At 53.7% G+C, this 24,820-nt stretch overlaps 1 protein-coding gene across 5 annotated transcripts in view; it reads right to left on the bottom strand.

Moving 5' to 3' along the window:
- Nucleotides 1-479: 479 nt before the first annotated feature.
- Nucleotides 480-24,820, bottom strand: part of ARRB1 (arrestin beta 1) — a 71,330-nt gene continuing 46,989 nt past the window's right edge. For 2 of the 5 annotated variants that reach the window (XM_081154279.1, XM_081154280.1), the window contains exons 2-16: nt 24,457-24,487; nt 22,658-22,718; nt 20,779-20,823; nt 19,883-20,109; nt 18,587-18,646; nt 17,676-17,743; nt 15,412-15,547; nt 14,481-14,565; nt 13,977-14,049; nt 13,044-13,181; nt 12,289-12,372; nt 11,032-11,055; nt 8,845-8,915; nt 7,964-8,015; nt 480-6,688 (exon numbers count right to left, since the gene is read on the bottom strand). In XM_081154279.1, the coding sequence (XP_081010405.1) occupies nt 6,577-6,688; nt 7,964-8,015; nt 8,845-8,915; nt 11,032-11,055; nt 12,289-12,372; nt 13,044-13,181; nt 13,977-14,049; nt 14,481-14,565; nt 15,412-15,547; nt 17,676-17,743; nt 18,587-18,646; nt 19,883-20,109; nt 20,779-20,823; nt 22,658-22,718; nt 24,457-24,487 (1,267 nt within the window). In that variant the 3' untranslated portion in view covers nt 480-6,576. The remainder of the gene's footprint in view (nt 6,689-7,963; nt 8,016-8,844; nt 8,916-11,031; nt 11,056-12,288; nt 12,373-13,043; nt 13,182-13,976; nt 14,050-14,480; nt 14,566-15,411; nt 15,548-17,675; nt 17,744-18,586; nt 18,647-19,882; nt 20,110-20,778; nt 20,824-22,657; nt 22,719-24,456; nt 24,488-24,820) is intronic. The other 3 variants (XM_081154282.1, XM_081154283.1, XM_081154281.1) reach the window with 3 other exon arrangements.

Below are 24,820 nucleotides of genomic sequence, written 5' to 3'. Positions count from 1 at the left end.
GCCCCTAATATCCTCATTTCTCCCATGTGTTCTTTTGGAAGGGGCAGAGGGTAAGTTGTAGAAAACTGAAGTGACTTCAGGAAGACCAGGCAGAGCGGGGGGTGTGAACTGAGCAAGAGTCAGGGCTGGGGCTGGGGCAGGACTCCAGCTGAAGTGGTTGGTGGTGCCAAAAAGAAGATGGGATGGTCCCCCCCAGGAGCACACCAAGGGTCATGGGATCCAGTGGTGTCTGAGAAGGATCGGAGTTTTAGCAACTTCCCCAAGGCCATGAGAGGGTAGCACATGGCAGAGGGAGAGGAGAAAGCTTCCTAGCAGTCTCCAGAAGGAGGTACAGGAACCAGGCTGGAGCTGGGACCACAGCCAGGGGAAGACAACACCTGTCCCAGTCGCAGGCCCTTCCCGCCAGTCCAGAGCATCAGGGACAGCATTTACCTCTGTCCTGCCAGGGGCTTATGAGACAGAAATAAAAGCACAGCCAAGACCTGTCACAAACGACCTTTAATGGTCTCCTATTTATGATTCTTTTGTTCATTGTCCTGGTAGAGTTGAATAAACTGTAATAATTTATCTAACATAATAAGGAATGCCACAGGTACAACAAATAAACCAGGCAGGTGGCCCAGGAATGGGGGTGCCACAAAATAATCACTTCACAGAAGGGCCACAGACCTGGGGACCTGTCCCAGTGACCTGTCACTCCCCATGCCCAGGACCCACACACAGTCACTGTACCAGGCTGAGCACTGGCTTCCACTGAGCAGGTGGAGCCCGCCGCAGTGTCTGTGGCTGGGCCTAACACTGAGCAGAGGCGCTCCCGTGACACCAGGCATCCCGTACTTGTTCCCGAGTGCTCTGCTGATCTGCAGCGCAGGCTGCGATCGCATCCAAAGTTTGTGAGGATCCCACTTCTCACGTGATACCACCTCTCATACCCACACCTCCCATGATCCTTGCAGTAGTTCCTGTGAGATGGGCAGAGCCTGGCATTAGCCCCACATCACACATGGAGAAACACATCAGTGGGTTCCAAGGGCACACTCGGACTGGATGTGGAGCACCACATGGCTTGCAGTGCCCTAAGTCTCACATTTTTATCTAGAATACCCTGGGCTGAGGGAAAGGCAGGATTCTATGCCAAGGGCTGGTCCAGGTCTCACCAAAGTGCCCACCCTCAGCCCTGATGAAGGGCCTAGGTAAAGGGACAGGCTGGCAGGGAGAGAATTTGGGAGACTGAAGGTGGGGGACCAGCTTCTCTTCAGGCAGCCTCCTGTGGCCCACATGCTTGACTATCCACAAATTTATTAAATTAAAATTGCTCAAGGGAAACTTGCTGCCTAAAAAGTCTCTGGACAGATCCTGACCTCACAGGAGTGACTTTTGCTATAAGTCCTGCCTCCATATTTATTTTATGAAATCTGGACTTTCATCTACCTGGCTATATGTAGAGGAACCTGACTCTAGTTTCTCCTCCCATCACATTGTTCCTTCTGTCATCCCATGTGTCCGGGCCAGGGGAGCTAGGTATCATACTAGGGTACAGACACAAGTCCTAGAGTGAGGGCTGGGCCTGTTTCTTTGCTCCACAGTTCCCCATGCTGCATGGGCGAATATCAGTGTCAAGACCCATCCTCACTGAGCACCAGACCCCGCCCAAATGAAACCTAGGCTCCAGCTTCAGGGTGGAGGGCTACAAAATCATCAAATGTGTGTGTGTATGTGTGTGTACATGTGTGCGAATAAGCGAATGCTTGGGCCTGGGTCTGTGACCCTAGTTCCGACTGGAATGCTAGAGCCATTCCATGAAAAGCAAGAATAGAACCTGTGCTTGCTGGTCTAAGATCAAACCTCAGAATGGTGGTTTGAAGGATTTTTTCTTCAAAATAAAGCTTGAAGGTGAATCCTCAATAGGCAAGACAGATGAAAACAGAGTTGTTCTGGTGGAAGTGGGAATGGGGTAAGGGATGGAGACCTATCCATGCCTCCATCCCTCTCTTCCCACTTTAGCAGCCCCTGACAAAGTTCTGTGGAACACCAGGGGTTCCACAGAACCTGGTTTGAAAACCACTGTGTCAGAGTGTCTACAGATCATGGGTCCTGGGGGACCTGTGCTTTGACTTCCCTTTCAGGGTGAAGAGTTGGGAGAGAGTGATGGGGGGAGGATGCTCCCCCTTCAACAGGCCTTTCTTTGAAGCCACTGGGCAGTGACCCTGCAGGGGAGTGTCGGAGGGGGAAATCCTTCCCCAACAGGCAGGCCATTTCAGTCCTGGAGAGAGGACAGAGTGATGGAGCTGCCCGGCCAAGATGCAGTCCCAATGCAGGCTTATGCACAAGGGTGGAGGGGCTCTGATTTGGTCCTTGTTGACTTTAAAAAGAAAATCATCAGAACAGGTATAGGCCTATGTCCATGAGACCCTAAAAGAGTTCAAGATTGGGGCCTAATGCCTTCCTCCGGGAGGGGTAGAGAATGTCCAGACCCCAGTCGCTGGCAGGAGGAAGCTGCCTTTGTGGGTTGCTGAAACCACTGGGGGACAGGTCAGCTGGGGTCAGCCCTCAGTGACGAGGCCTGGGTTTTCTCTGAGCCCAAATACCTCCCAAGTATCATCAAGAAACAGTGTCAGCTCTAGTTGACCCTGGAGGGGGCCTTGTACTTTGAAGGGAAGGCAATTTCTATTCTACTTCACCCTTGGGTTCTTTGATGGAGCACTGCTTCAGGGCCTGGGGGAGGGGGAGTGTCTCTCTAACCTGGGATCAGAGTCAAGGTTTTCTGGCCTCTGTGGGTCTGAGAGATGGAAGATGTAGGTGACACCAAGCCTGGGAGAGCCCAAGATGCCCCCAGTCCCAACTACTGACAATACCCATGTCTGTCTATCCCGACTGCTGGGGGCATTATCTGTGGGGATGGCATTCCTGAATAGTGTCTCAGTTTCCCCCTCAGCTGGGTCCCAAAGCCGACCTGACTACATCTTATTCTGTTGACACCTGCCTAAGTGAGAAGGGGGCAAGAGATGACCAGTTGGAGGAGGGCTCGGCCCACAGCAAACTTCCTGTGAGACCTCAGACTACTCCCCCGTGGTGGCAGGGCCAAGGCCCTTGCAGCCATTTGCAATGTACTGGGCTGAATTTCATCTCTACTGACTTCCACCCATCTGGGCCTCACAATCCTTGAGTCAAGTGGGGAAGGAACTGCTGTCTCATTTTATAGTCAGGGAACCCCAGTCCAAGAGGTTGAGCACCTTGCTCAAGGCTACTCAGCTGGCTAATGATGGTCAGAACTGAAAGGTATTGTGGACTGCCAGGCCAGCGTGCCTCTCACTGCACCCTGTGGGAAACAGTTTGTCAGCGACCCCCCAGCTGAAGCAATACCCCAAGTGAGCTGAGGGGGCCGTGGAGTCGAGCCAAACCACCCAGTCCTTAGTTCCACTGGGACTGACCCTTCTTATAGCTGGAATGCTGAGGAGTCCAGCTGACCCTCTGCCTGGGGGTCTTCACTCAGGGCCATGGTCTTCTGGCCTAGACTGCTACCTATATGCCACCCCCATGGCCCACTGGGAAGTCCCAGTGTGGCACTACATGGTCTGCACAGGCCCCAAATGTGTGCACGGAAGGAACTGACTCTGTGGGTTGGTGTCTGGGGCCCAGTGGGGATCCCTAACCCCCAGTTTCACTCCAAGGTCTCACGTGACTCAGATGAGGGGCCCCGCAGAGAAGGACTCAGTCATGTTTGGGCGCTGCAGGGGGAGTGGAGCCACCAGAAGCTTGGAGAGATGATCTGAGCCTTTCTTTCAGGAAGAGGCCAGAGGAAACACTGGTCTGAGCGGCAGCACATGGCTATGCAGGAGGGCACCAGCCCAGGGGCAAGTGGGCTAAACTCCAGCCTGTGACCATTCACAAAACTGTACATTCTAACTTGGACTGAGCCCACCTGGAGGGCACCATTTCTAACTCACATCAAGGCACTAAATGGACTAGCAGCAGCCATGGAGCTCTGAATAAAATGGCCCGGTTACTTTTCCCTGACCATGAGCTTCCTGAGGACAGGGGCTGGGACTGACCCATCTCTGTGTCTCCAGTGCTCAGCACTGAGAAATTAAGTTATCAGCCAAGGATGGTTAAACCAAATTCAAATGAACTTGACCACTGCCTTTCTGCAGTCCTGCACTCAAAGAGTAAAAGGCTAGATAGGTCTATGAGGTTTCCTGCAGCTGGAGAAATTTCAGGTAAACACTGGGAGATAAAACCAAAAGGGTGAACGAGATGTTGAAGTGGAAGCTCAAGAAACCAGTGGCAAGTCTTTTGCGTGCACAGGTTAGGGCTGGAGGAGGTGGTGTGTAGGGGAATGATGATCCCGAATCTTAAAGGGTCTTATACCAGCCCCCGAGGTTACAGAGGAAGACACTGGAGACCATATGCTTGTGGTACATTGTTCCAGCATTTCATCAGTTCTGCAGCTGCCCAGTGAGGTGCACACTGCCCAGCAAGCTCTAGTAGGGCTGGATGCCCAGGGTACCTGCAGCTGGGCCCCCACGTCTGGCTATGGGGGTGTACTGTCCTGAGCTAACTTGATTCTCATCTGGGTAGGGATCCCTAGGGTTGAGTCTTCATGAGATTCAGAATGAAGGGCTAGAGTGCAGTGACAAGCATGGCAACTGGGTAATCTCACCATGGAAAATGGTTGCCCAGTCGACCCCAGGAGGAACTGGACTGAAATGTATTGACATTCAACTTGTATGATAAAATTTTGTTGTCTCCCTTCAGGCAAGTACAGGCTAGAGATAGAAGGAAGCAGGAATTGAGCAGAGAGCCTCTTGCTCCATAAATCAATATACTTGCTCGGGTATAAGATAAACCTCAGGTGTCTGCATCCACAGGGGTTGTGAGTTATTGGAGGCCCTATCACAAGCACCGCTCCACCCCCCAAAGGCTCTGTCCTTTTGTAATACTCAGGCCCCAGGGCCCAGCAGCTCATGCTAGCTATGGCCATACTTTGACATCAGGAAACCCTCCAGAGGCCCAGGAAGGGCCCTTCCCAGGCCCAGGGTGGGGAAGTAGTAGGAGCTCTTTATGGTCCTGCCACCTCCAGGGTTTAATGAGTCCCCTCTGGAAGCAGCCAGAACAGAGTCAGTGGCTCTGGCTCCCCCCACTGAACCAGAAACTTCAATGTTCACAAATCCTTGGAGACCAGAGCTGGGAGGGGCCTATGTGATCATCTGGCCAAACCTCTTGGTTTTCCAGGTGAAGAACTGAGGCCCAGAAAGGTAAGGGAATTTGCCCAAGGCCACACAGTAAATGAGCAGTAAAGGCCAGACAACAGAGATCTTTGAACACATTCTACTGCATCATCTGCCTGCCCTGTTGCTCTGGAAATACCTCAGGTGTCAATCACACAAACGCCAGCCAATGGGTGCTGGGTCTCCAAGACACTGGGAGCTAGGGGGGGGGGGGTGTCAACTCCTCAAGGAAACAAGTTTCCTTGCTATGCAGCAGCCCCCTCCCTTTTAGGTGAGGGCTTCACGATGGACCCTGCCATCTTCCAGAGAAGGATCCCTTTTGCCTGTGGGTGTGGTGGCCTCAGGCACTGCCTCTCAGCCCAGCCCTGAAGAAGTGCAAGGGGAGGCTGGAGGATGCTGGTGTTCCTGGCCAGCTCTGGACTTCCAGCCTTGCTTCCCATGGGATCGCCAATCACAAGTCCACAAAGAAATGGAACAGGGCAGATTCTCGCCTTCCTGCCTCCTGCACTCATCTCTCAGAGCCACCCTTCGGGAAACCTCCTCCAGAGCTTTGCTCACTCTGCCTGGAGGACAGGGTGGGGAGGTACTTTCTGAAAGCCCCTCCCTTTCTTTCTCTCTGTGCATATTTATAGATAAGATACACACACCTAAAATACAAGTTAGCTAGGAGGTTATATCCTGACAATACTGAAATAGACTTGGGCTACTTCACACAGCTTGCCTTAGACTAGGAACTGCTGGTAAGAAAGTCAGTCCAGTTGCTCTTCTCCACGTCTGGGGTCTACACCAATGTCACTGTCAGACACAGAGGGACATGGGGCAGGGACAGTGGTGGAAGGGGAGAGGTGTTTAGTGGGTCAGGACTACAAAAAAGGCATTAAGAATCTCTCCACAGCCTGCCCTCCCAGCCCGAAGTGGGTGGCCTTCAACGCGCTCATCTCTTAGCTGCCAGACTGTGTGAACCACCTGGGACTGTGCACCTTCTCTCCCACGTCTGGGCCCCTCATCCCCACCCTTCCGAGCCCTGTGCCCTATCTTCCCCCTGCTCCCCATCCCAAGTCAGATCCAAGGCCAGAGCCATGGTGGCCTTTTTGGGGGTCAGCAGGAAGAGTGAGGGCGGAGAGGTGACTGCAGTGAGAGGGCTACGGCGGTGCACGTGGCCCTGTTGGCGTGGTGATGCGAGGCCCATCCTGAGGCCAGAGGGTCATCACCACGATCTGGAAGACCACTGGGCCCCTGGTAGAAACTGGAAGAGCAAAGGGGAGGGGGCACCAGAACAGGAAGGAGACAAACAAGCAGCCTAGAGCAGGAGGGCGGGCCTGGGGCTGCCCGGGGCGGGCCCCCCAGTCTATCTGTCTTTGAGCCGCGGAGAGCCAGTGCCATCCTCCTCCTCCTCCTTGTCCTCCTTCATGCCTTTCAGCCTCTGGCGAGCAAAGTCCTCAAACACAATGTCGTCATCGCTGGTGGGGAAGACAAGGAAAATGGGCAGTGTTTGCAGGGCGGGGAGAGCAGGCTTACTCAGAGGCTCAGATGGGGCCTCCAGGGCTGACCTGAGCAGAAAGGCCTGCCAGCTGGCACATCTGGATACCTGCCAGTGCCAGTGGGTCACATCTGGCCTGCAGCCAGTGGTGGAAATGGCAAAGGAAGGCGTGAAGTTTGCCTTTCATGCCTAAGGGCTGAAAAGTGACCTGATTCTTGAGGAGTTAGGGGTGGGAGGGGGGGAGTGTCACTGGGCTGGGGGCAGAGGAAGAGCTTATTCCCACTGGGGGAGGCCAGGCCACCAGTAGTTCCACAGCATATTCTGAATTCCCCAAGAACAGGCCCATGAAACCCCACCCACCCAACGAAAGAACTTTTGGTTTCTGCATGGGAAGGAGCGGGCTTGGCTTACTGGAAGGGAACCCCACAAAGACCCTTTCTCCTGGAAAGCGTCAGCTCACATCCTACCCTGAGGGATCTTGGAGAGGAAGGGGATGGGGGGAATATAAATAGGGGGGGTAAAGGAAAGGTGGGTGGAGAAAGGGGGCACCTGAATGGGGTTTCAGGACTAAGGACTGCTTCCAAGAACAATGATTTCCCTTCTACCATGAAACAAGTCCACTTAAGCCCCCTAGGACTTTGTTGCCCAGAATTCAGCCAGCTGTGTGGACTGTCCTCATGGGGCAATTTGGGACCCCATATCCCAAATATCTCCCGGGAAAGAAGGAAAGAGTGGATTTAGAGCTGGAGCAAGAAAGTTGGTTTGCCCTGGAGCTGGTTCATGATGTTGGCCCAGATCTTCCCCCTCTGGCCAATGTCTAGTGAGTCAATGGCCTTTGGCAGCAGGGAAATCTGCATCAGTCCTCAGGAGTCAGAAGCAACACGATCCCCAAAACCTTCCCCACTCCACAGCCAGATTTTACTGGCTGGGTGTGGGTGAGGCAGGAGATCTCCAGCCCAGGGCCATGAACCAGCCCAGTGAGCCAAGCAGATGCTCTGGACAGACTGACAGACATGCAAGGATGAGGGAGGAAGACAGGCCCCACCAAGGCAGGAAGAAGAGGAACAGGCACCGAGGGTCCTTCAAGTCACATGCAAGCAAGCGGCTTGCTGAAGAGGCCAGCAGAGGTGGCTCTCAGCAAGCAGGGTTAGCTCAGCTGCTCCTCAGGGGTTAAGCAGCATCTATGCAATAACCCTGTTGCCCTGCCCACCGCCCAAGGCCCGCCCCCAGACATCTGCAGGCAAGGGTGGCTTACTTTGTGTCAAGTTCTATGAGATTGGTATCTACTGGCGCCTCGTTCTCTGGAACTAAACACAGGGTGGCAGGCACCCATGGGTTAGTGTGAGTGGATATGGGAGCACAGGTCCCCGCCCTGGAACAACCAAGCTAAGATGAGGAGGGCAAAGGGAGATGGGGGTGGGGAAGGAAGGCTGGTCCCTGGTCTCAGAAATACCCCAAATCATCCTAAAGGCAGGTTGGAGGGCTCAGGGAGGGTCCCAGAGGCCTACTGCAGCCCCAGGAGAATAGAAAAGCCTCTGGACCCTGTTCCTTTTGGCGTATTTCCAATGTGACTTAGATTCATTTCTTGTATGAATGACTTTCACTAACTCTAAAACAACCTTTCCCCCCACATTTTCACATCTCTGAACTTGGGGTGTTTTTACAATCAACAGCATTGCACAGTTTATTTGTGGGAACGTTTTTCTTTCTTTGTGATACATACTATATAATGTCTCTTTTGACTGAAATAGTCAGACTTTATCAAGTATGACCGATCTGGCATTATTTGGAAAAATTATGGGGATGGTGTGTCCAGGGGCTGCCTTCTCCATGTAGCCTTTTCTCCTACACCTGGATGCAAGATTAGGGTTCCAGGCATGGCCAGTGGGCCCCCTCCACTCCCAGCCTCCCCACCCCCATAGAGAATAGAGCCAGACCGCTCTGTCTCCTGGGGAGTTAGATGTAAATAGGAGTGTGGGCTTCACAAAAGACCCTGGGGAGCTGGGGAAGAGGAGTGACCCTGGGTTGAAGGCTGACCCACAGGGAGGTGGGGTGATGGGAAAACACAGCAGTTGGTGGAGAAGAGGGTCAGCTACCTGGAAACCCCCATCCCAACAACCCACAGATTCTGCTCACCTTCCCGATGTGGGGGTTCCTCTTTGGGCTTGGGGTGCATTAGGGTGAAGGGCAGTTCCACGGCCACGTCACTGAAACAGAGACCCAGACCCAGTGAGCCCTGAGCCAGATCTCTGGCTGTGAGACTCAATGCCCTGCCAGTTTGAGAACTGGGAAGGGTTTATGGTCAAAAGGGGTAGCTCTGGGCTGAGAGGTAGGAAATCTGGCCTCAGTGGCCTGGCTCTCTGAGCCTCGGTCTGTCTTGGAATTAAACTAGGAGATGTCTCCTCCTGGCTTCAAAAAGAATGGAAACCTTCCCTTTCCTGAGAAGGGTCCCTGGCTTCCCACAAGCTGGGAGGAGGCATAGGGGTGGGAAGAGGATGGCCCAGGACAGTGTGTGCATCTGGGTCGCTGGTGGTTCCAGAGGTGCCAAGGGGCCCTGCCAACCTCAAATCGCCACGGCCAGCCCAACCTTCCCTGACACTGCCCTTCTCAACTTGCTGGCTGGGATTCCCCCACCCTCACTCCTTCCCATCTCCCAACATCTCCAGGAGGCTCCTGTGAAAGTGCTCAGGTGGCCCTAGGCCACAGCCATCTCGATGCACTGCTGAGGTCAGTTTAATCAAATTCAAGTTGGACGAGACCCAGGCCCAGGGGCTGTCTACATTCTGCATAGAGTCTTAAAGCCACATGGGGAAGGAGGGTGGGGCTGTGGGGCAGAACATGGGAGGTGCTACCAGCAGCCAGTGCTTCTGACACACAGAATAATAACAAGACCAGATACTCACATGGGGCTGACGCTGTGCCAAGGGCTATCCTAGAGTAACTCTAACCTTCACAACCATGCTATTATTGCACCCAATGTACAGATTGGGAAACCGAGGCACAGGGAGTAAAAGTATCTTCCCCAAAGGCACACAGCTATTCATGGGAAGTGACTGGCAGGATTCTGACTCCCTAATTCACGCCCTTAACCACTGAGTGAGCAGAGCTCAGAACTGAGGCGATTCCCACCCACCCTCTGCTCTCCACTCTTTCAAAAGCAGCCCTGAGGTTCCTCCTCTCAGCCTGAAGTGTCACCTAGGAGGCCCTGCCAGCTGTGAGTGCTGCCAGGCACATCCTCATCTTACTGACCTTGCTGACCAGGCCCAGCTGGGAGGGAGGGAGGAAGGGACAGGGGAACTGAGGGGATAGGCCACCAGAAAGTTCTGCTCTGCCATCCCCACCACTCATGTGTGGGCACTGTACATCTTCAAGTCTCGTGGAACTCATCTGGAAATGGGGATAACAACACATTCTAGAACCACGAGGACTTCCAGGAGACGGTGCAGGTGGAAGGCTTGGTTAAACTGGGAGGCTTGTGCTTGCGGAACCATGACTTCTCCCTCAGTAAGGACATGGAGGTTTCATAAGGCTGTTGAAACAATTTGGCTCTTTTTTCTCTTTTTGCTTCCAAATGGGATTGCTTTTCCAGGTTCACTTGGAAGCGTGAGCTCTTAGAATGGAAACTGGTAGAAGACTGAGTTGGCCAGTCTTCACTAAAGCCATACCGGATACAGGTGGCAGAATCTGGACCTTAACCTTCCACCAGACCATGGACAGGGGTTGTGTCTGATCTCTCTCTGGAGCCTCAGGCCCCATCACCAGACTGGGCACAAGGCTGGGTTCAGGAAATCTTTACTGAAATACACTGAATTGAATTTCACCTCTCCGAATACACTGATTTCTTGGAGTGAGTACTATTCCATCTTGTGGCAGAAGGAGGCAAAGCCACTGCATTTGGGGCAGGTGCATTCTTGGAATGTCTGTGGATCCAGCTGTTGACAAGGGAATTTTATCTACAAAAGCAAACCTCTATACGCCTCTCCTTAGCAACGCTTCGCCAGCAGTTCATTCTCATTAGTGTGGAAGTTTGAAAGCCATGAAGCTGGCATTTCTCCAAAACATTCTATAATTCAGACTAATTGGGGGCTGCTCCCTAGATCAGTAAAGCCAGCTTTGCTGTCTGCAAACTCCCTTGTCACCTGGGTGTAAGGCCAGAGCAGGGTGAGGTTTTTAAAGGAACAACTGCACCCCCCTGGTCCTTCCAGAGAGGGCTCTAGTCCCAGCGCATGCCTGAGCCTGGCCATTGAAAGTGATGTTTCCTTCCACCTGAGTGCCCTGCAGTTCTGGAAGGTGGGTCAGTCGGGCCGAAGGGAGGGACTTTACCTGGACGCAAGATCTCCCAACAGGCTGGGTGGGTCAGAGGAGGCAGGAGGAGTGGTCAGGAGAAAGTTCAGAGAGGAAGAAAACAGAAAGCATGTTCATTCACCAAGCCGGGGAGAGAGACCCTGGGACACATCCCGCCCGCCCCTGCCTGGCTGTAACTGCTCATTCAGGGACACACGTGGCATTCGCCTTTCCCCAGGGGACTGAGACCTGGGTTGGCTCCGTCAAACCCCCTACAAGGCCTCGCTGAGCCCCAGGATCCACATCTGTAAAGGAGACATGAAAACTAAGCCCTGTGCTGCCTCTCCAGGGAGGCCTTTCTAGCGAAGGAAGCAATTTGGGATTCGCTGCGGGTCCCTCCAAGAGGCAGCCTGAGGCAGGCTGGGTCCCGCAAGAGTCACAGGGCGTGGGGCTTGGGGTTTGCAATTCTGAGATGTCCTATAATTTGTGGTCAGCATTACACACTGCCACCTGCATGAGGCATTATTCTCATAACAAGGGGACTAAACATCTAATGCTATTAGCTTTCCGATCTCTTTGTAGAAATGTAGGGTTAGAGAAAAAAAAAAAAAATCCTTGTGACAAATTAGAAATCCTAACTCTAGGTTTATAACATGTAGGTCCAATATATGGGAAAAGTAGTTTTTTCTGAGCCTCCCTCCACCAGACTGTGCTCTAGGGCAGGGAATATGCCTGGTCCACTAGCGTGACCCCAGAACCCAGCCCATGACCTGAGATTAGGGGAGGAGACTGCAGGAAATGTTTGGGGAACTGTTTGGGCCTCTGTTTCTCCATCTGTAAAATGGGAGAGTCAGAACACCCCCAATCCAGCTGTGGGATTCTTGGCCCCTTTAGCCATTTCCCCAGCAGATCACCATGGGCATGAGTGGGGGGTGCTGTACCCCAAGGTGTGATGAAGGGCACAGAATCCCCTGGACACCCCACAGCATAGACTCTGGGAAGCCTCCTCCACCCATGTGCCCAGAGGAGGGGCTAGGGAAGAGTAGGGAAGAGGAGGAGAGAAAGATGGGAGGGGCAACGGAGGGGCTGAAGGCCTCTGAAGCAAGAGAGGGTAAAGGGGCAAAGGGGGGCAGGAAGGAAGGAGGGATGGAGCAGGAAGTCCTGGAGCTTGGTTCATCCTCAAGGTGGATGCAGCTAAAAAGTCCAGCAAACAGGCAGAAGGGGGCAGCAGTCTGTGGGCAGTTAGGGACACTCCCCTCTGCACTTAAGGGTCCTGGGAGGGACGGGAGCACTCACCCGCCCCTGGACACCACCAGCTTCACTTTCACTTTGTAGGAAACAATGATGCCCAGGATCTCTCTGTTGGCTCCTTCCCTCAACCTGCAAGGCAACATAGGGAAGGTGGTTCATGGGAGCTCACTGGGTGGGCAAGACATGGCAGGGGTGGGGTGTGGTTGGGGGCAAAAGTCATCTGTCCCTCTCCTGAGCCACTCAGCCATCATGAGCAAGCAGAACAGTATGTGAGAAAGGTAAGCTCTGCCTCTGAGGGGGTGGGAACTTGGAAAAGAATGACCAGACCATATAGCCCTGGAACCCCTGCCTTTGGGGGGCACCCCCACATCTTCCCTCATCCCTACACCTTCCCAACTCCTGATTCATCCTCTCTTGTTGGGACAGGTCCAGCAGCCACTCCTTCCCTTCCAGCCTCACTATACCTCAGGGACAAACCCCATCTGACTGAAGACACTAGGTTAGGATTTGCTGCCTCTTGCAGGAAGCCTCACCAGGTTGCTCTCCCTCAGAGCCCAGCACTGACTAAGGGACCTGGGCGTAAGGTCCATCGTGTTTCCTGGGTTATTCCTGGATAGTGGTGGGAGTAAAGGGACAGCTTCCCTGGAAGTTTTAAGCTTCTGAGGACAGGCCCCGGACAACGCTTGGGAAGAGGGTAACCCACGCCTTGTGCTGGCACTGGTGGGGCCAAGGTGGGTGTGGATCCACTGGGGACAGGGTGAACATTCGAGAGCCTGGGACTAGGGAGGGCGGGTCCTCACAGGGTGCTGGAGGCCAGGTTTGTGTCTTCATGTTTGAGCTTCCCATCCAGGGCAAGGCCCCTCTTCTCTCGATTGTTGGCCAGGAAGGGGGTGAGTGTGTAGACCTTGCAGAACGTTGAGCTGGGTGCCACTGTGTCACTGAGAAGAAGGGAGACAGGTGTAGAAATGTCTCCCAGAGCCAACCCCAGCTTAACCAGGACATCTCGAAGACCACATAGTAACATTTAAAAAATATTTTTAAGTTGTAAAAATACTGATTGCTATCATACATAAACACACACATACAGGAAAAATTAAATGAAATGCAACTGCTCAAAGAATTATATGCAGGACCAGGAGAAAAAACAAGCCTTCTAATAAGAACATCTACTTCCTTTAGGTGAGAAAAAAATGTTTCACTTGAGATCTCTCTTTCCTTAGCTGCTAACAAGCTTGGAACAAAGTTCCATGCTCAATCATAGTAGGTCTCTTCAAACCTAGATTTTTTAAAAATATATTCTCTACCCTCCCATACAACCTCTTTTATATAATGAGCTGGATTATTCCTTTATCAGACTAGAAAAGCTGTGTACCAAGTGCCTTACCCTCTTTGCTTTGGCTGCCAGGGAGCTCAGAGCAAAGTATCTCCCTTCAATATAGGTTTCTGGCACAGCATAATTATGACCCCAGCCCTCTTACATTCATTAGCTCTTATTTTGTCATTCTAGTTTTAATGGGTCTTTTCCTTAACTGCAAGATGCATTTTCTTGTAGCTAAATCAAGTGAATGTTTTCTACAAGGCTGTTCAGGATCATCTACCATGAGTGGCAAGGAAGTCTGAGGCCCAGCCTTCTGCCAGGTGCAGAAGAGGCATCTGGGCCTGTAAGTGGCCCCAGGGTTTCTCTTCTCCCCACCCAATCCCATGCATCCGAAGCTGGTCTTATGTTCACTTACTCGGCCTCTTCCATGGCCACAGGGCACTTGTACTGGGCTGTGTTGAAAAGGCAGATGTCCGCATACTGGCGCACTGGGGAGGAAGAGGGAAACGGGGTGGTGTATGAGTCAGGGGCATAGTTTCCAGGCATCTGATGCTCCCCTGAGCTGGCAGCTCCAGGCAATGACCAGAGTTCATTGGGGGCTTCCACAGCAGACCACCCCATGCTCCCTGCAAAGGGCAGCCCAAGCAAACCCATTCCCTTCCATAACCAAAAAACCTTCTCCTTGAGTGTAGCTTTGTCCTGAACCCAGGGGAACTGGGAGGCAGTGTAAACAGTAAACTCATTACCTGGACAATAAGCAGCCTCAGAAGCCTTACCCTTTGGCTTAGAGTAGGCCCTGGGCTTCCCTGAGGCCAGTAGTTATTTACAAGGCTGTTAACAAGGGGAGAGCCTTCAGCTACCCCTCCCTCGGGGGGATTCCCTCTTGCCCAGTCCCTGGGCTGCCCTCCGCCTGGGGTACCCGAGATCTTGATCTTCTTCACTGTCTTGTTGGTGTTGTTGGTGACATGGACATTGACGCTTATGGGTTCTCCGTGGTAATAGATCTGGAAGGTGTAAGAAGGGAGAAGGGCTGAATCGGAGGACACCAAACTCTAGAGAGGGGGAGGCAGAAGAGGCCTCACACACATCTCCTAGACCCTCGCCACTCCGACATTGACCCCAAGGTCATCAACCACTTTCCACTGATGCCACCGGGCATGTTAGACTTCAGTTCCTTTGTGGGACCTTGAAAGATAGTTGAATTAGAGGGTGATATTCCTGGGCTCCAATCCTGGGTTAGTCACCAGAAATAACGATAACACTAATAATAACGATGAGGATGAACGGTGTGACCTTGGGCAGGCTTCCTAAGCCTCAGCTTTCCCCTCTTTACAACAGGGGAGTTGGACTGGGTGATGCTGTATCAGGCACCTGCCAGCTCTGGCTGCTTGGAATTTTAGACACAGGAGGATCTAGAAGTAGGAGAAGGTAGGGAAGGGTTGGCCCACTCACTGAGGGAACCCGCTCTGAGTCCTCACTGAAGGACCTCAGCTTGAATCTTGCCCCAAGCACTTGCCTTCAGCTGTTCCCGGAGAGGGAGAAGGGATGCTCACAGCTCAAGGATGGATGGGGGTGTGGAGAGATGGCCAGGACCCAGGACCCTTCGGGAGGTACACTGATTTCTGAAGTCAGTCTCATCCTTCAGGCTAATACTCCCTCTGCCACCCCTCTAAGTCCCAAGAGGCTTTCCTGAATCCCCCAAGGGAAATCTCAGGTCCCCTGAGCCCTGTGATCCTAGAGCTGGGGGCAGAAGCTCCTACCGAGGAGTCCCGAGGCCATGAAAGAGCTGGGATCTGAGGTCCCAGCCCTGGCAGAGCAACCCCCACCCCCACCAAGTCTGAGCCTCCTACCTCTTTATCCAGGGAGGCTTCTAGATGCAAGGGCTTGTCCGACATGAGGAACTGCCTGGTGGTCTCGGCTGTGGGCTGGGGGCCAGGCCTCTCCGGGGCGTATTGCACCTTTCTGATAACCAGGCGCACGGAATTCCTAATGGAGGTGGGCAGAGAGAAAGATGACCAGAGTCACCTGCCTCCATCCCCTTTCCTTGCATTCCTCACATCCCTCTCCTGCTCAAAGACTGCCATCGCTCCCCATGGCCTCAGACGCCAGTTCAAACTGCAGAGATTGGCATAGGAGCCTTGTCACCATCTGGCCCTACTCCATCCTTCCCCATTCTGTCCCAGCACCCCTGCCTCCTCACTATAACCCTGGATGGTCTATCTAGTTCTTTCCCTGAAGCTTCACTTGCACTGGGGCCCCACCTATAATACCCTCTTCCCACCGCTTCTGCCCTCATTTGCTTCCTTCTTCAAGGCCCGGCTAGAGGCCTCCTCTTCCAGGAAACCTTCCTGGATCCACCCACTTGGATCTCCTCCTGGTCTGAACATCAGAGCAGAGCCACCCCACAGCAGGGCTTCATGTGGGTCTGTGTCTTGGTGGCCAGCAGGATGGTAGGAAAGGGACCATGTTTTCACTTCCTGCATCCCTTATGTCCTCTGATAGTGTAAGCTCCTTAAAGACAGAGCTTTTTGTCTAAATTGTTCACTGCTGTATTCTCAGCACCTGTGACAGTGTCTTCCATCTAACAATTGCCTGCTAACTATCTATTAAATAAAAGTATGCAGGAGGACATGGACCCCATGAGCCAATGGGGCCTTGGGGAGGTGATGGGTTCAGTGACAGGGCATCGATTCAGTCAGGGGAGTGCAGGCCAGGGAAAGATAAAGACTCAGTGAGAGGGTGGAGGCCAGAGATGAGATGGGACTCAATGAAAGTGATGGGGGCTCAGGGACAGGGAGGGGACAGGGACTCAGTGAGGCAGTCTCCATGCTAGATATGCTGGCATCCCCATGCTAGATATGCCGGCATCCCCATTTCTCAGATAAGCTGCCTCCTTTCCCTGGAGCTGGATAGCCAGGGTTAAAGTCCTAACTCTCCCTTTACTAACTCTGACCTTGAGTGAATTAACCTCTGTGTCCCAGTTCCTCATCTGTAAAACAGTAACAGGAGCAGGACCAACCTCTTAGGGTAGCTAGGAGGATTAAATTAGTTGAGACATGCCTATCACTTTGAATACTGTCCAGCACTTAATAAGTCTTTGATAAATGATACTTGCTATATCATTGTTAGTAGTAACTCTGGTGAGGACTTTAAATGTCCCATTAGTAGTGAGGTGAGGGCGATAGCTCTCACTGTTGTTCCTTTCTTGCTCTGATAAAGCTCCACCCCCAAAATCCAGCACCCCCCTCCTTTACTCTGATCTCAGACCTTAAGAAGAAACAAGGGACAGAGAAACAAGGGAGAAGGGCCCCATTTCCCCCCTCAAAGCGCGCGCGCGCGCGCGCGCACACACACACACACACGTTGCCCAGGCAGGGGGTGGAGATGCCTGCAATACATCCTGTAGCCACCAGGCGGCACACTTGGCCCACTCCCTAAGAGACTGCAGTGCTCTCAGCCAGCTGAGGCAGGAACCCTCCCAGGCAGGGTGCATCTGAGCTGGGGGCTGAGGAAGCGCACCCCAGAAGTCACGGCCAGCTGTTTCAGGATGCCAGCCTGGGCTCTCTGTCTGCCCAGGGCTGTGCCTCTCCAGGAAAACACCTCCCCTCTCTGAGACATGAGCTGACCTCCCTCTCCCTCCTACCCTGGGTGGGTTCACTTTCTCCACTTTTCTACCTTGCTTAGAAGCCTCCATTGATACCTGTCACCACCACCACCTGCTGCTGATGGCCTCCCAGGAGGAAAACTGGGAAACTGGCCTGGGAAAAACTAGCTCGCTGTTTAAAACAATCTGAATTTCGAGTTTTTTCCAAAACAAAGTAAAAAGGCATGCAATCTGGAGGGGATGAGACTAGATGCAGGGAGATGGAGAAAGCAGATACAATGGTGTAAAGAAAAAAATGCTGAGGCCTGAGCCAGGGCAACTGAGCCACCTCTTCCAAGAAGCCCTGCTAGCTTTCCTGAGTGACCTTCTCAGAGCTCCCAAGGCTGGAATGTGAGGCCCCTCCTAGAACATTTCCAGGTATTGTTACTTATCTCTTCTTCTGGGTCACCTATCTCCCTCTTTATGCCAGCAGGCAGCCCACACTCGAGCCAGAAGCTGTGCCCTTCTCACCGCTTGTGGATCTTCTCCTCCAGGTTCTCTGAGCAAAAGGCTTTGACTTCATAGTCCACACCGCAGGCCTGTGGGGAAGGGGTCACTGACCACAGGGCCCAGGAATGGGCAGGGTCCCAAGAGCATGGCCAGCCACCTACTCATTTTACAAACGAAGATGCTGGAATGGAACCCAAGCTCCCACGGCCCAACAGCTCCTCCGTCTGACCCAGGAGCCCTGTGCTCGGCCCCAGGGTTATGCTTCCTCCCTCTGTGGCTGCCTCCCCATCTGACCTTCTCACAGAGCTGTTCCCCAGCTCACCCAACACAGGGCATCCCACACCCCCCTAACTGGGCTCTATTTTATGGGCTCCTGCCTCATCGGGGTGACCATCCTCTCCAAGGCAGCCACCCGGACATACAGCAGGAGCCTCAGCAGCCCAGTTTGGGAGCACCTCCTGCGTGCAGACCGGGCCCTGGGTGCACTGCTTCAGCGTCTCACTCCACCCTCTCAACCACATGAGGAAGCACATCCTGTAATCTCCCTTTTGCAGATGAAAAAACGGGCTCAGAGATCTGGGGCCTGAGACACTAGTAGTGTCACTTCTCTCTGAGCTTCAGTTTCCCCACCTATGAAATGACTGCACCTCCATACGAGGTGTGAGGCCACGTGGAGTCCAGAGAACATTTTGGTCCTGTTGCAGCCAACACCAAGGTCAGCGAGAGTGACAGGAGAGCCTTTGGACACATAACTAAGGTGGGATAAGGAGGATCTGTATCTGCTGCCCTCTCTGTAAAGAGACAGATTAGATTGGCCTGGACACAAGGAGGCTTCTACAGGAAGGGTTCTAGCACCTCCTGGAGAGAAAGCCAGGAACCTGGGGACTTGAGTGTCTTATACTCAGAGAGATGCTCCCTCTGAGGTGACCCACCTTCCCTGTGTCTTCGGGCCCTGGTTGCAACGTCACCGAGCATGGGAGGTTTGGAGGGATCTGTTAAGAGGACAGACAGAGTGAACCTCCTGTCACATTCACCCCTTACCTCCCCATGTCCCCCACCCCCCACACATTCATCAGACCAAGGTCCCTAAGGACAGGCATGTCTCTTCCATCAGACTAAGGGCTCCAGAGGACAGACCATGTCTCTCCCATCAGACCTCCCCAAGCCATGCCCCACATGGGGCCAAAAGCCCCTCCAGTAAAGCCAAGGACTTCAGTGTTTGTTTTTTTATCTAAAGGGTTTAGCTTAGCCTAGTCCTCACAGAAGAGCAGTTGAAAAAGATCTTTCCATGATGTCTACAGTGGTGGGAAGAACAATGGCCCCAAAGATGTCTACATTCTAATCCCCAAACCTGTGAGTATGTTATCTTATGTGGCAAAAGGGACTCTATGGGTGTGATTAAGTTAAGGATCTGGGGATGAAGAGATTATCCTGGACAATCCAGGAGGTTCCGATGAAGACACGTGGGGATGGGGTGGGGAGGAGGCTATGAGCCAAGGGCTGTGAGCAGTCTCTAGAAACTGGAGAAGGCAAGGGAACAGATTCTGCCCCAGAGCCTCCAGGAAGAACGCAGCCCTGCTGACACCTTGATTTTAGCCTGAGGAGGCCCGTTTTTGACATCTGACCTCTAGAACTTTAAGGTAATAATTGGCAGGTTTCACAGCCACCAGGCTTGTGGTGGTTTGTCACCAAGCCCCAGGAAACTAATACATTCATGAAGGAGAGGATGATCTGTGCCCTCTCCCCTACTCTAACCCCCGAAAAGAGCAAGGAGATTTCACTTTGTCACAAAACCGAGAGTCTGAGAAACAGGACATTTTAAAACCCAGAATCTTGGAATCTTAGAATGGAAAGATGCCAGAGCCAGAAATCCTCTACTTGCCATCCCTCAATGGTGAGCCAGGCTGAAGCTGGGCCAGTGGGCAGCCAGTCTGAGGGAGGAGACAGCCTTGTAGTGGCCCAGGGGCAAGAAAGGGTTCCTTCTTTCTCCGCAGCCCCTTGTACCTCCTTCCTCCCACCAGGGTCTGAGGAGTGGCTCAGAGGTAAGAGTGACACCCTTGGCAGAGGCCAGAGAAGAGACACTTACCAGGCAGTGTGACAGTGCCCCAGGTCCCAACGCACACTGGGAAATTAGATGGCATGGAGCTGCTGCCCCACTGTGCCCGTCCAGAGGGCTTCCTCTAGGTGGTGCTTCTGGAATGGGGCCCCAGGGGCTGGCAGTCACTGACCTCAAAGGTGAACGGGTAGGCGTGCTCGCCCAGCTTCTTGATGAGGCGTTCCTGCAGCCGGGTCAGGGGCTTCTTGTCCTCGGGGGCCGGTGGGAAGGACTGCACATTGGCCACAAACAGGTCCTTGCGAAAGGTCAGGCCCAGGACATCCAGGTCCTCCCGGCCATAGCGGAAGGCGCAGGTCAGTGTCACATAGACTGTGGGAGCAGGGGGCACTGAGGAGGCGCCTGGGAGGGCAGCAAACAAGCCCCCCACAGCAGCAGCTGTAGACCTGAGATTGAGCCAACTGGAGGCCACAGGTCTGTCCCAAAGCTCCTGGGGGGAGGGCTGCACTGCTCTTGGGACGGGGTATTGGGTACCTGGGTAGCCACCCATGGCCTGGCATCTGGTGGAGGGGGGGGGGGTCGACTGCTGGATCAATTCTTTCCTCCTCCCCCACCCTGCTCTAGCCCAGGCCATGTGAAGGGGAACAACTGGAGAGAGCAGAGGGAGGGGAAACAAGTGCTGGGTGGCACCCAGAAGGTATGAGGTCTTATCCCAATCTAACCTTTCCTGCTATCTTCCTGCCGACCTTAGACAACCCCTTCACCTCCACAGCAATCAATTTTCTCTCCCATAAAATGACTCTAACTTCTGCCCTGTTCACAACCCAGCCTTGGGATCATCATGATATATTGATGTGAAAGTTCTCAGGGCATTAAATGGTTCTCCCCAGCAGACATGGGGCAGGGCAGCCCAGGCAGGAGGAGGCCGGGGCACCTGCTCTGCTGCGTGCTTTGGGGCTGTCGAGGGAAGAGCAGTGGGGATGGGCAGGGAGAGGCAATAGCATTGGCTGTGAGCCAGGGAGGCCCTGGGCTGGAGGTGGGAGGGGGAAGAGGCTGGGGTGGGAGCCTCACCTCTCCTCTCCTTGAGGTACTCAGGATCCACCAGGACCACACCATCTGGAGGAAGGACAGACAGTTGAGCAGGCCCTCCCAATGTTACCTCTCTAACTCCTAAGCCCCAAACACCAGGCCAAACCCAAACTCGACCATCTGTCTGTCCAAAAGCACCATGAGAGAAATGGGGCCAGTACTGAGGGGTGGCACCACCACGCCCCACCTCCCACCCCCAGGCTGGCCTTACAGACCCAGCTGGTGACTTCTGGCAGGTTACTTAACTTCTCTGTTTCTTCATCTGTTACAATAATAATATGGGTCCAAAGCCCCTATTATTAGGTATAATTTGGAATTTGGAAGTTTTGAATTATAGGAAGGCCATAGGGTAAATCTTCCAAGTATTCTGTACCACCCTCTGCAGGAGCTGGGAAGCACTCCATGGTCAAACCCACTGCTACCTCTGCTGGAAAATGTGAATATTTTCACTGAGAGGCCAAATGATGCATAAATGGCCTCCTATCCGCTCCGGTCAGGTTTTGCTATGAAATGAATCCTGTTATGAGCAATGTTAAGCTTTCAGAGCTTCTTAGATTGGGGCTTTGCAGATCAGGGTTTGTGGTCCTGTTGCACCTGCCTCCCACGGCTCCTGAGAGGACTCAATGTGCTAATGTGTGTAAAGCATTAGATGGCACCTGGTGTATGTGACACCTTGGAGAATGTCCCAAGGCCTGGTCTTGGGAGTGTAGGGTCCAGCCAGACACAAAGAATGTTTTCTCTGCCCAGAACCCCAGGAGATCAGAACACTGGTTTGGGGTCATCCCTTTGCTTGACATCCCCCGTCATCTCCGGCTAAACTCGACCCAGCTATATGCATTGAACAAGCAGAACTCTCTCTCTCCTCTCACCTTACTCCCCCCCCCCACCCCCCCCCACCCACCCCCCACTGCCCCCTACCACTGACCTCTCAGGGAATCTCAGGTCACATCTGGAAGTGAGTACCCAGAGAACCCTAGGTCCTATCCCAATGCTGGGCAGGTGCAAGGGACAGCTGGTCTGGGAGTGCCCACCCATGCCCAGAGCCTGCCTTGCATCTTCCCTCCTTTTGCTGAGGGTGTTCCTATGTGCCTGGGCCCCAGAGGCTCAGGGGACCATTAGCTCAGAGGGCATCCCAGTGAGGGGACTCCTTCCAGTCAGGGGCATCAGGGAAGGCTCCCTGGGGGAGAGAAGCTGTAACCAGGTCTTACAGGGCAAGTAAGAGTCATCAAGAGATGACCGAGGGGCACTGCAAGGCAGTCCTCTGGGACCCCCAGGCCCAGCACCGGGCTTGCATGAAGCAGATGCTCTTCGAACACTTGCTGAGCAGCTCTCACAGTGCCCGGTGTGCCGGGCAGCTGGTGCCTCATCCCCAGCCTCTGTGCCACCTCTGCTGCCACCTTAGTAGGCCAGTGGGTTGGAAACTGCATCTTAGCATGCCACAGGCTCTGCTGCCGGGGTTTGAATCCAGGCTCCTTGACCTACTAGCTCTATGACCTGGAGCAAGTCACTTAACCTCTCTGGGCCTCATCTCCTCACCTGTAAAGCAGGGATAATAGCAGCTACCCCCAGTGTCTGGCATAAGCCTTACAGCGAGGGTGACTGCTGTCACCATCACCCCCATCCTTTATGATCATCAGGACGCCTTCCCTGCTTCTCACTGACTCCTTCTCACTTGGCCCTCAGCCAAGAGGAAAGGAGCTGCTCAGTAAACGTTTGCCTACTGAAGCAGGAAGCCTCTCACGCCCCATTCTTGACACCAGAGGCCTGAGGACTATTCCCGGGTTGCTTCAACACACCCTTCTCTGGAAGAGGCCTGGCCAGCCCCACTTCCCCCATCGCCTTCTGGCCTCTAGGAACTCACCCACAGGGTCCACGAGCTCGATGTGGTCCACAAAGTCCCGCTTTCCCAGATAGACGGTGAGCTAGGGAGGACAGGCACAGGGTTACATTAGCAGCTGTTGGCCCAGAGAACACACTCCTGAAAAGCCACTGGCCCTTGCCTTGCTGAAAACCTTGGGAGCTGCCCTTGAAACTCCTAGACCCATCCTAACCCTCATTGAAATCCTAAGTGGCTTGGGCCTGAGCTCCAGCCCTAATAGTAATAACAAACCCTTGTGCAATTTTGAAAGCACCCGTTCATCCTAAACCTCTATTGTTCCCATTTTACAGATGAGGACACTGAGTCCTGGAGACATCTCGCCAAGCATCACTGAGGGTGAGGCAGCCACGGCAGCAAAGAGGTCTGCAGAGAGGGAGTCCTGGGCGCATCTCTGGGAGGCCAGGGAAACCAAGAGCAAGGGCACAAGTGTGACGCTCTGAACATGGAGATCTGAACAGTCTGGCAGAAACCCACTCATGTGAGGGCCGGTGTTCAGCAGTGAGGAATCCGGAGCTGGTGCTCCACTCAGTAGCCAGCCTTCAGGGAAGATCCCAAGCTACAATCCAGAGGGTTATCCTACATGCTTCCTGCTCCTCCACAACCCCTAAACCCTGAGGAGTCCCCATCACAGGTCTCAGTCCAGCCCCTCCTCTCTGTCCCCACAGCCACTCCTGCCTGGACTGCGCACCAGCCGCTCCATGGTCTGCTGCCTGCAGCCTCACATCCCCTCCTCAGCCACACTGGCCCTCCTAGAATGCTAATCTAACGATGCTGTTCCCGTCTGAAAAACCTTTAATGGTTCCTCGGTGCCCAGAAATAAGATGACAAATGGGTTTCATTCCGAATGCCAACTCTGATCGATGGTAGGAGCGCCTGGGGCACTGGGCTGAGAAGGAATCTAGGATGGAATCCGGGCTCAGCAGGAAAGGTGACTGGTGATGTCTACTGTGGGAGCACAAGAGGTGCCACTTGCCAGCCCAGGCCAGGAGTCCAAGCCGATAAGCCTCCCACCAGACCCGTCAGGACCCAGCCCTGCAGCCTCCCCGCCTCAGCTCCTGCTCCCTCGGCCTCCCTCTGGACACTCAGATGCAACCACCATGATCCCCTACACTCCCTATGATTTATGTGCGTGCCTAGAATGCCTTCTGCACCCTGTCTTGTCTGGAAACACCACCGGGCTGGGTCCTGCAGCCCCTGGGCAGCCCTTTTTCTCACATCTGCCACTTTAAATTGAAATGCTCACCTTCCTTGTCTGCCTGCCCCATCTGGCTGTGGGTGGCACGGGCTGTGCCTTATTTATCTCTTCATACCCTCCCCGACTCCCACCTGCTCACTGGGCCCTGACATGAATGATGTCAGTAGTATCTATTTGCTGAACCTCTTGAGAGGAAAGCAGGATGGAGCCTGGGGCCTGTGGGAGCTGCCCAGAGAACTAGATGACACCATGGTTCAGCAGAGAGGCTCCAGGAGCCTCTCACACCAGAGCAAGCAGGGCCCCTGAGGCACTTGGCACTTACTCTAATTACCGCACTCACACCAAAGTCTCTGTGATGGGCCGAGTCTCCCCACACCAGAGCAGGGGCTCCTTAAAGTCCAGGGCAGTTGTACCACTCCAACCCCAGACAGGAAGCTTCCTGAGAGGGCCCTGCCCCCTGTGGCTTAGGGTTCCTCCCAGCCTCAGATGGCGGTGTGCAGGGACCTGCATGGTCAGTAGATAGGCCCAAGAGAGGACAAGAGCTCAGGGTCAGGGAGGAGCTGGTATGCAGCTGTGGTAGACTCACCTTTCCATTTGGGCTCGCCTTCTTGAACACCCTGTGGGGAGAAAGAGAAGGCAGGCCAGGGTTAGCATGTCCCACCCAGGGGAGGGTTCCTGAAGGCCGTCCCTCAGCAGGACTGAGGACAAGGGGCCTGGAGTGATTTTCAGGCACCATCTAAGCCTTGAGAGCTGCAACACTGCCGAGCATAATCAGATCTCTACCTCTACCCCCACCCAAGCCACCATTATTGCCATGATAGCTCTCCTGGGCTCTGGCCACAGCCCCCTCAGTCTATTTTTCAACCAGCAGGTGGAGGGAGTCTTTCAAGATGTAAATCAGACCATGTGGCTCACTTGCTCAAACTCCGCCCAGTTCACGCAGAGGACAA

Source organism: Miniopterus schreibersii (genome assembly GCF_964146895.1).
Source record: "Miniopterus schreibersii genome assembly, chromosome: 12".
Taxonomy (NCBI): domain Eukaryota; kingdom Metazoa; phylum Chordata; class Mammalia; order Chiroptera; family Miniopteridae; genus Miniopterus; species Miniopterus schreibersii.
This window is presented reverse-complemented; position numbering and strand designations above follow the sequence as displayed.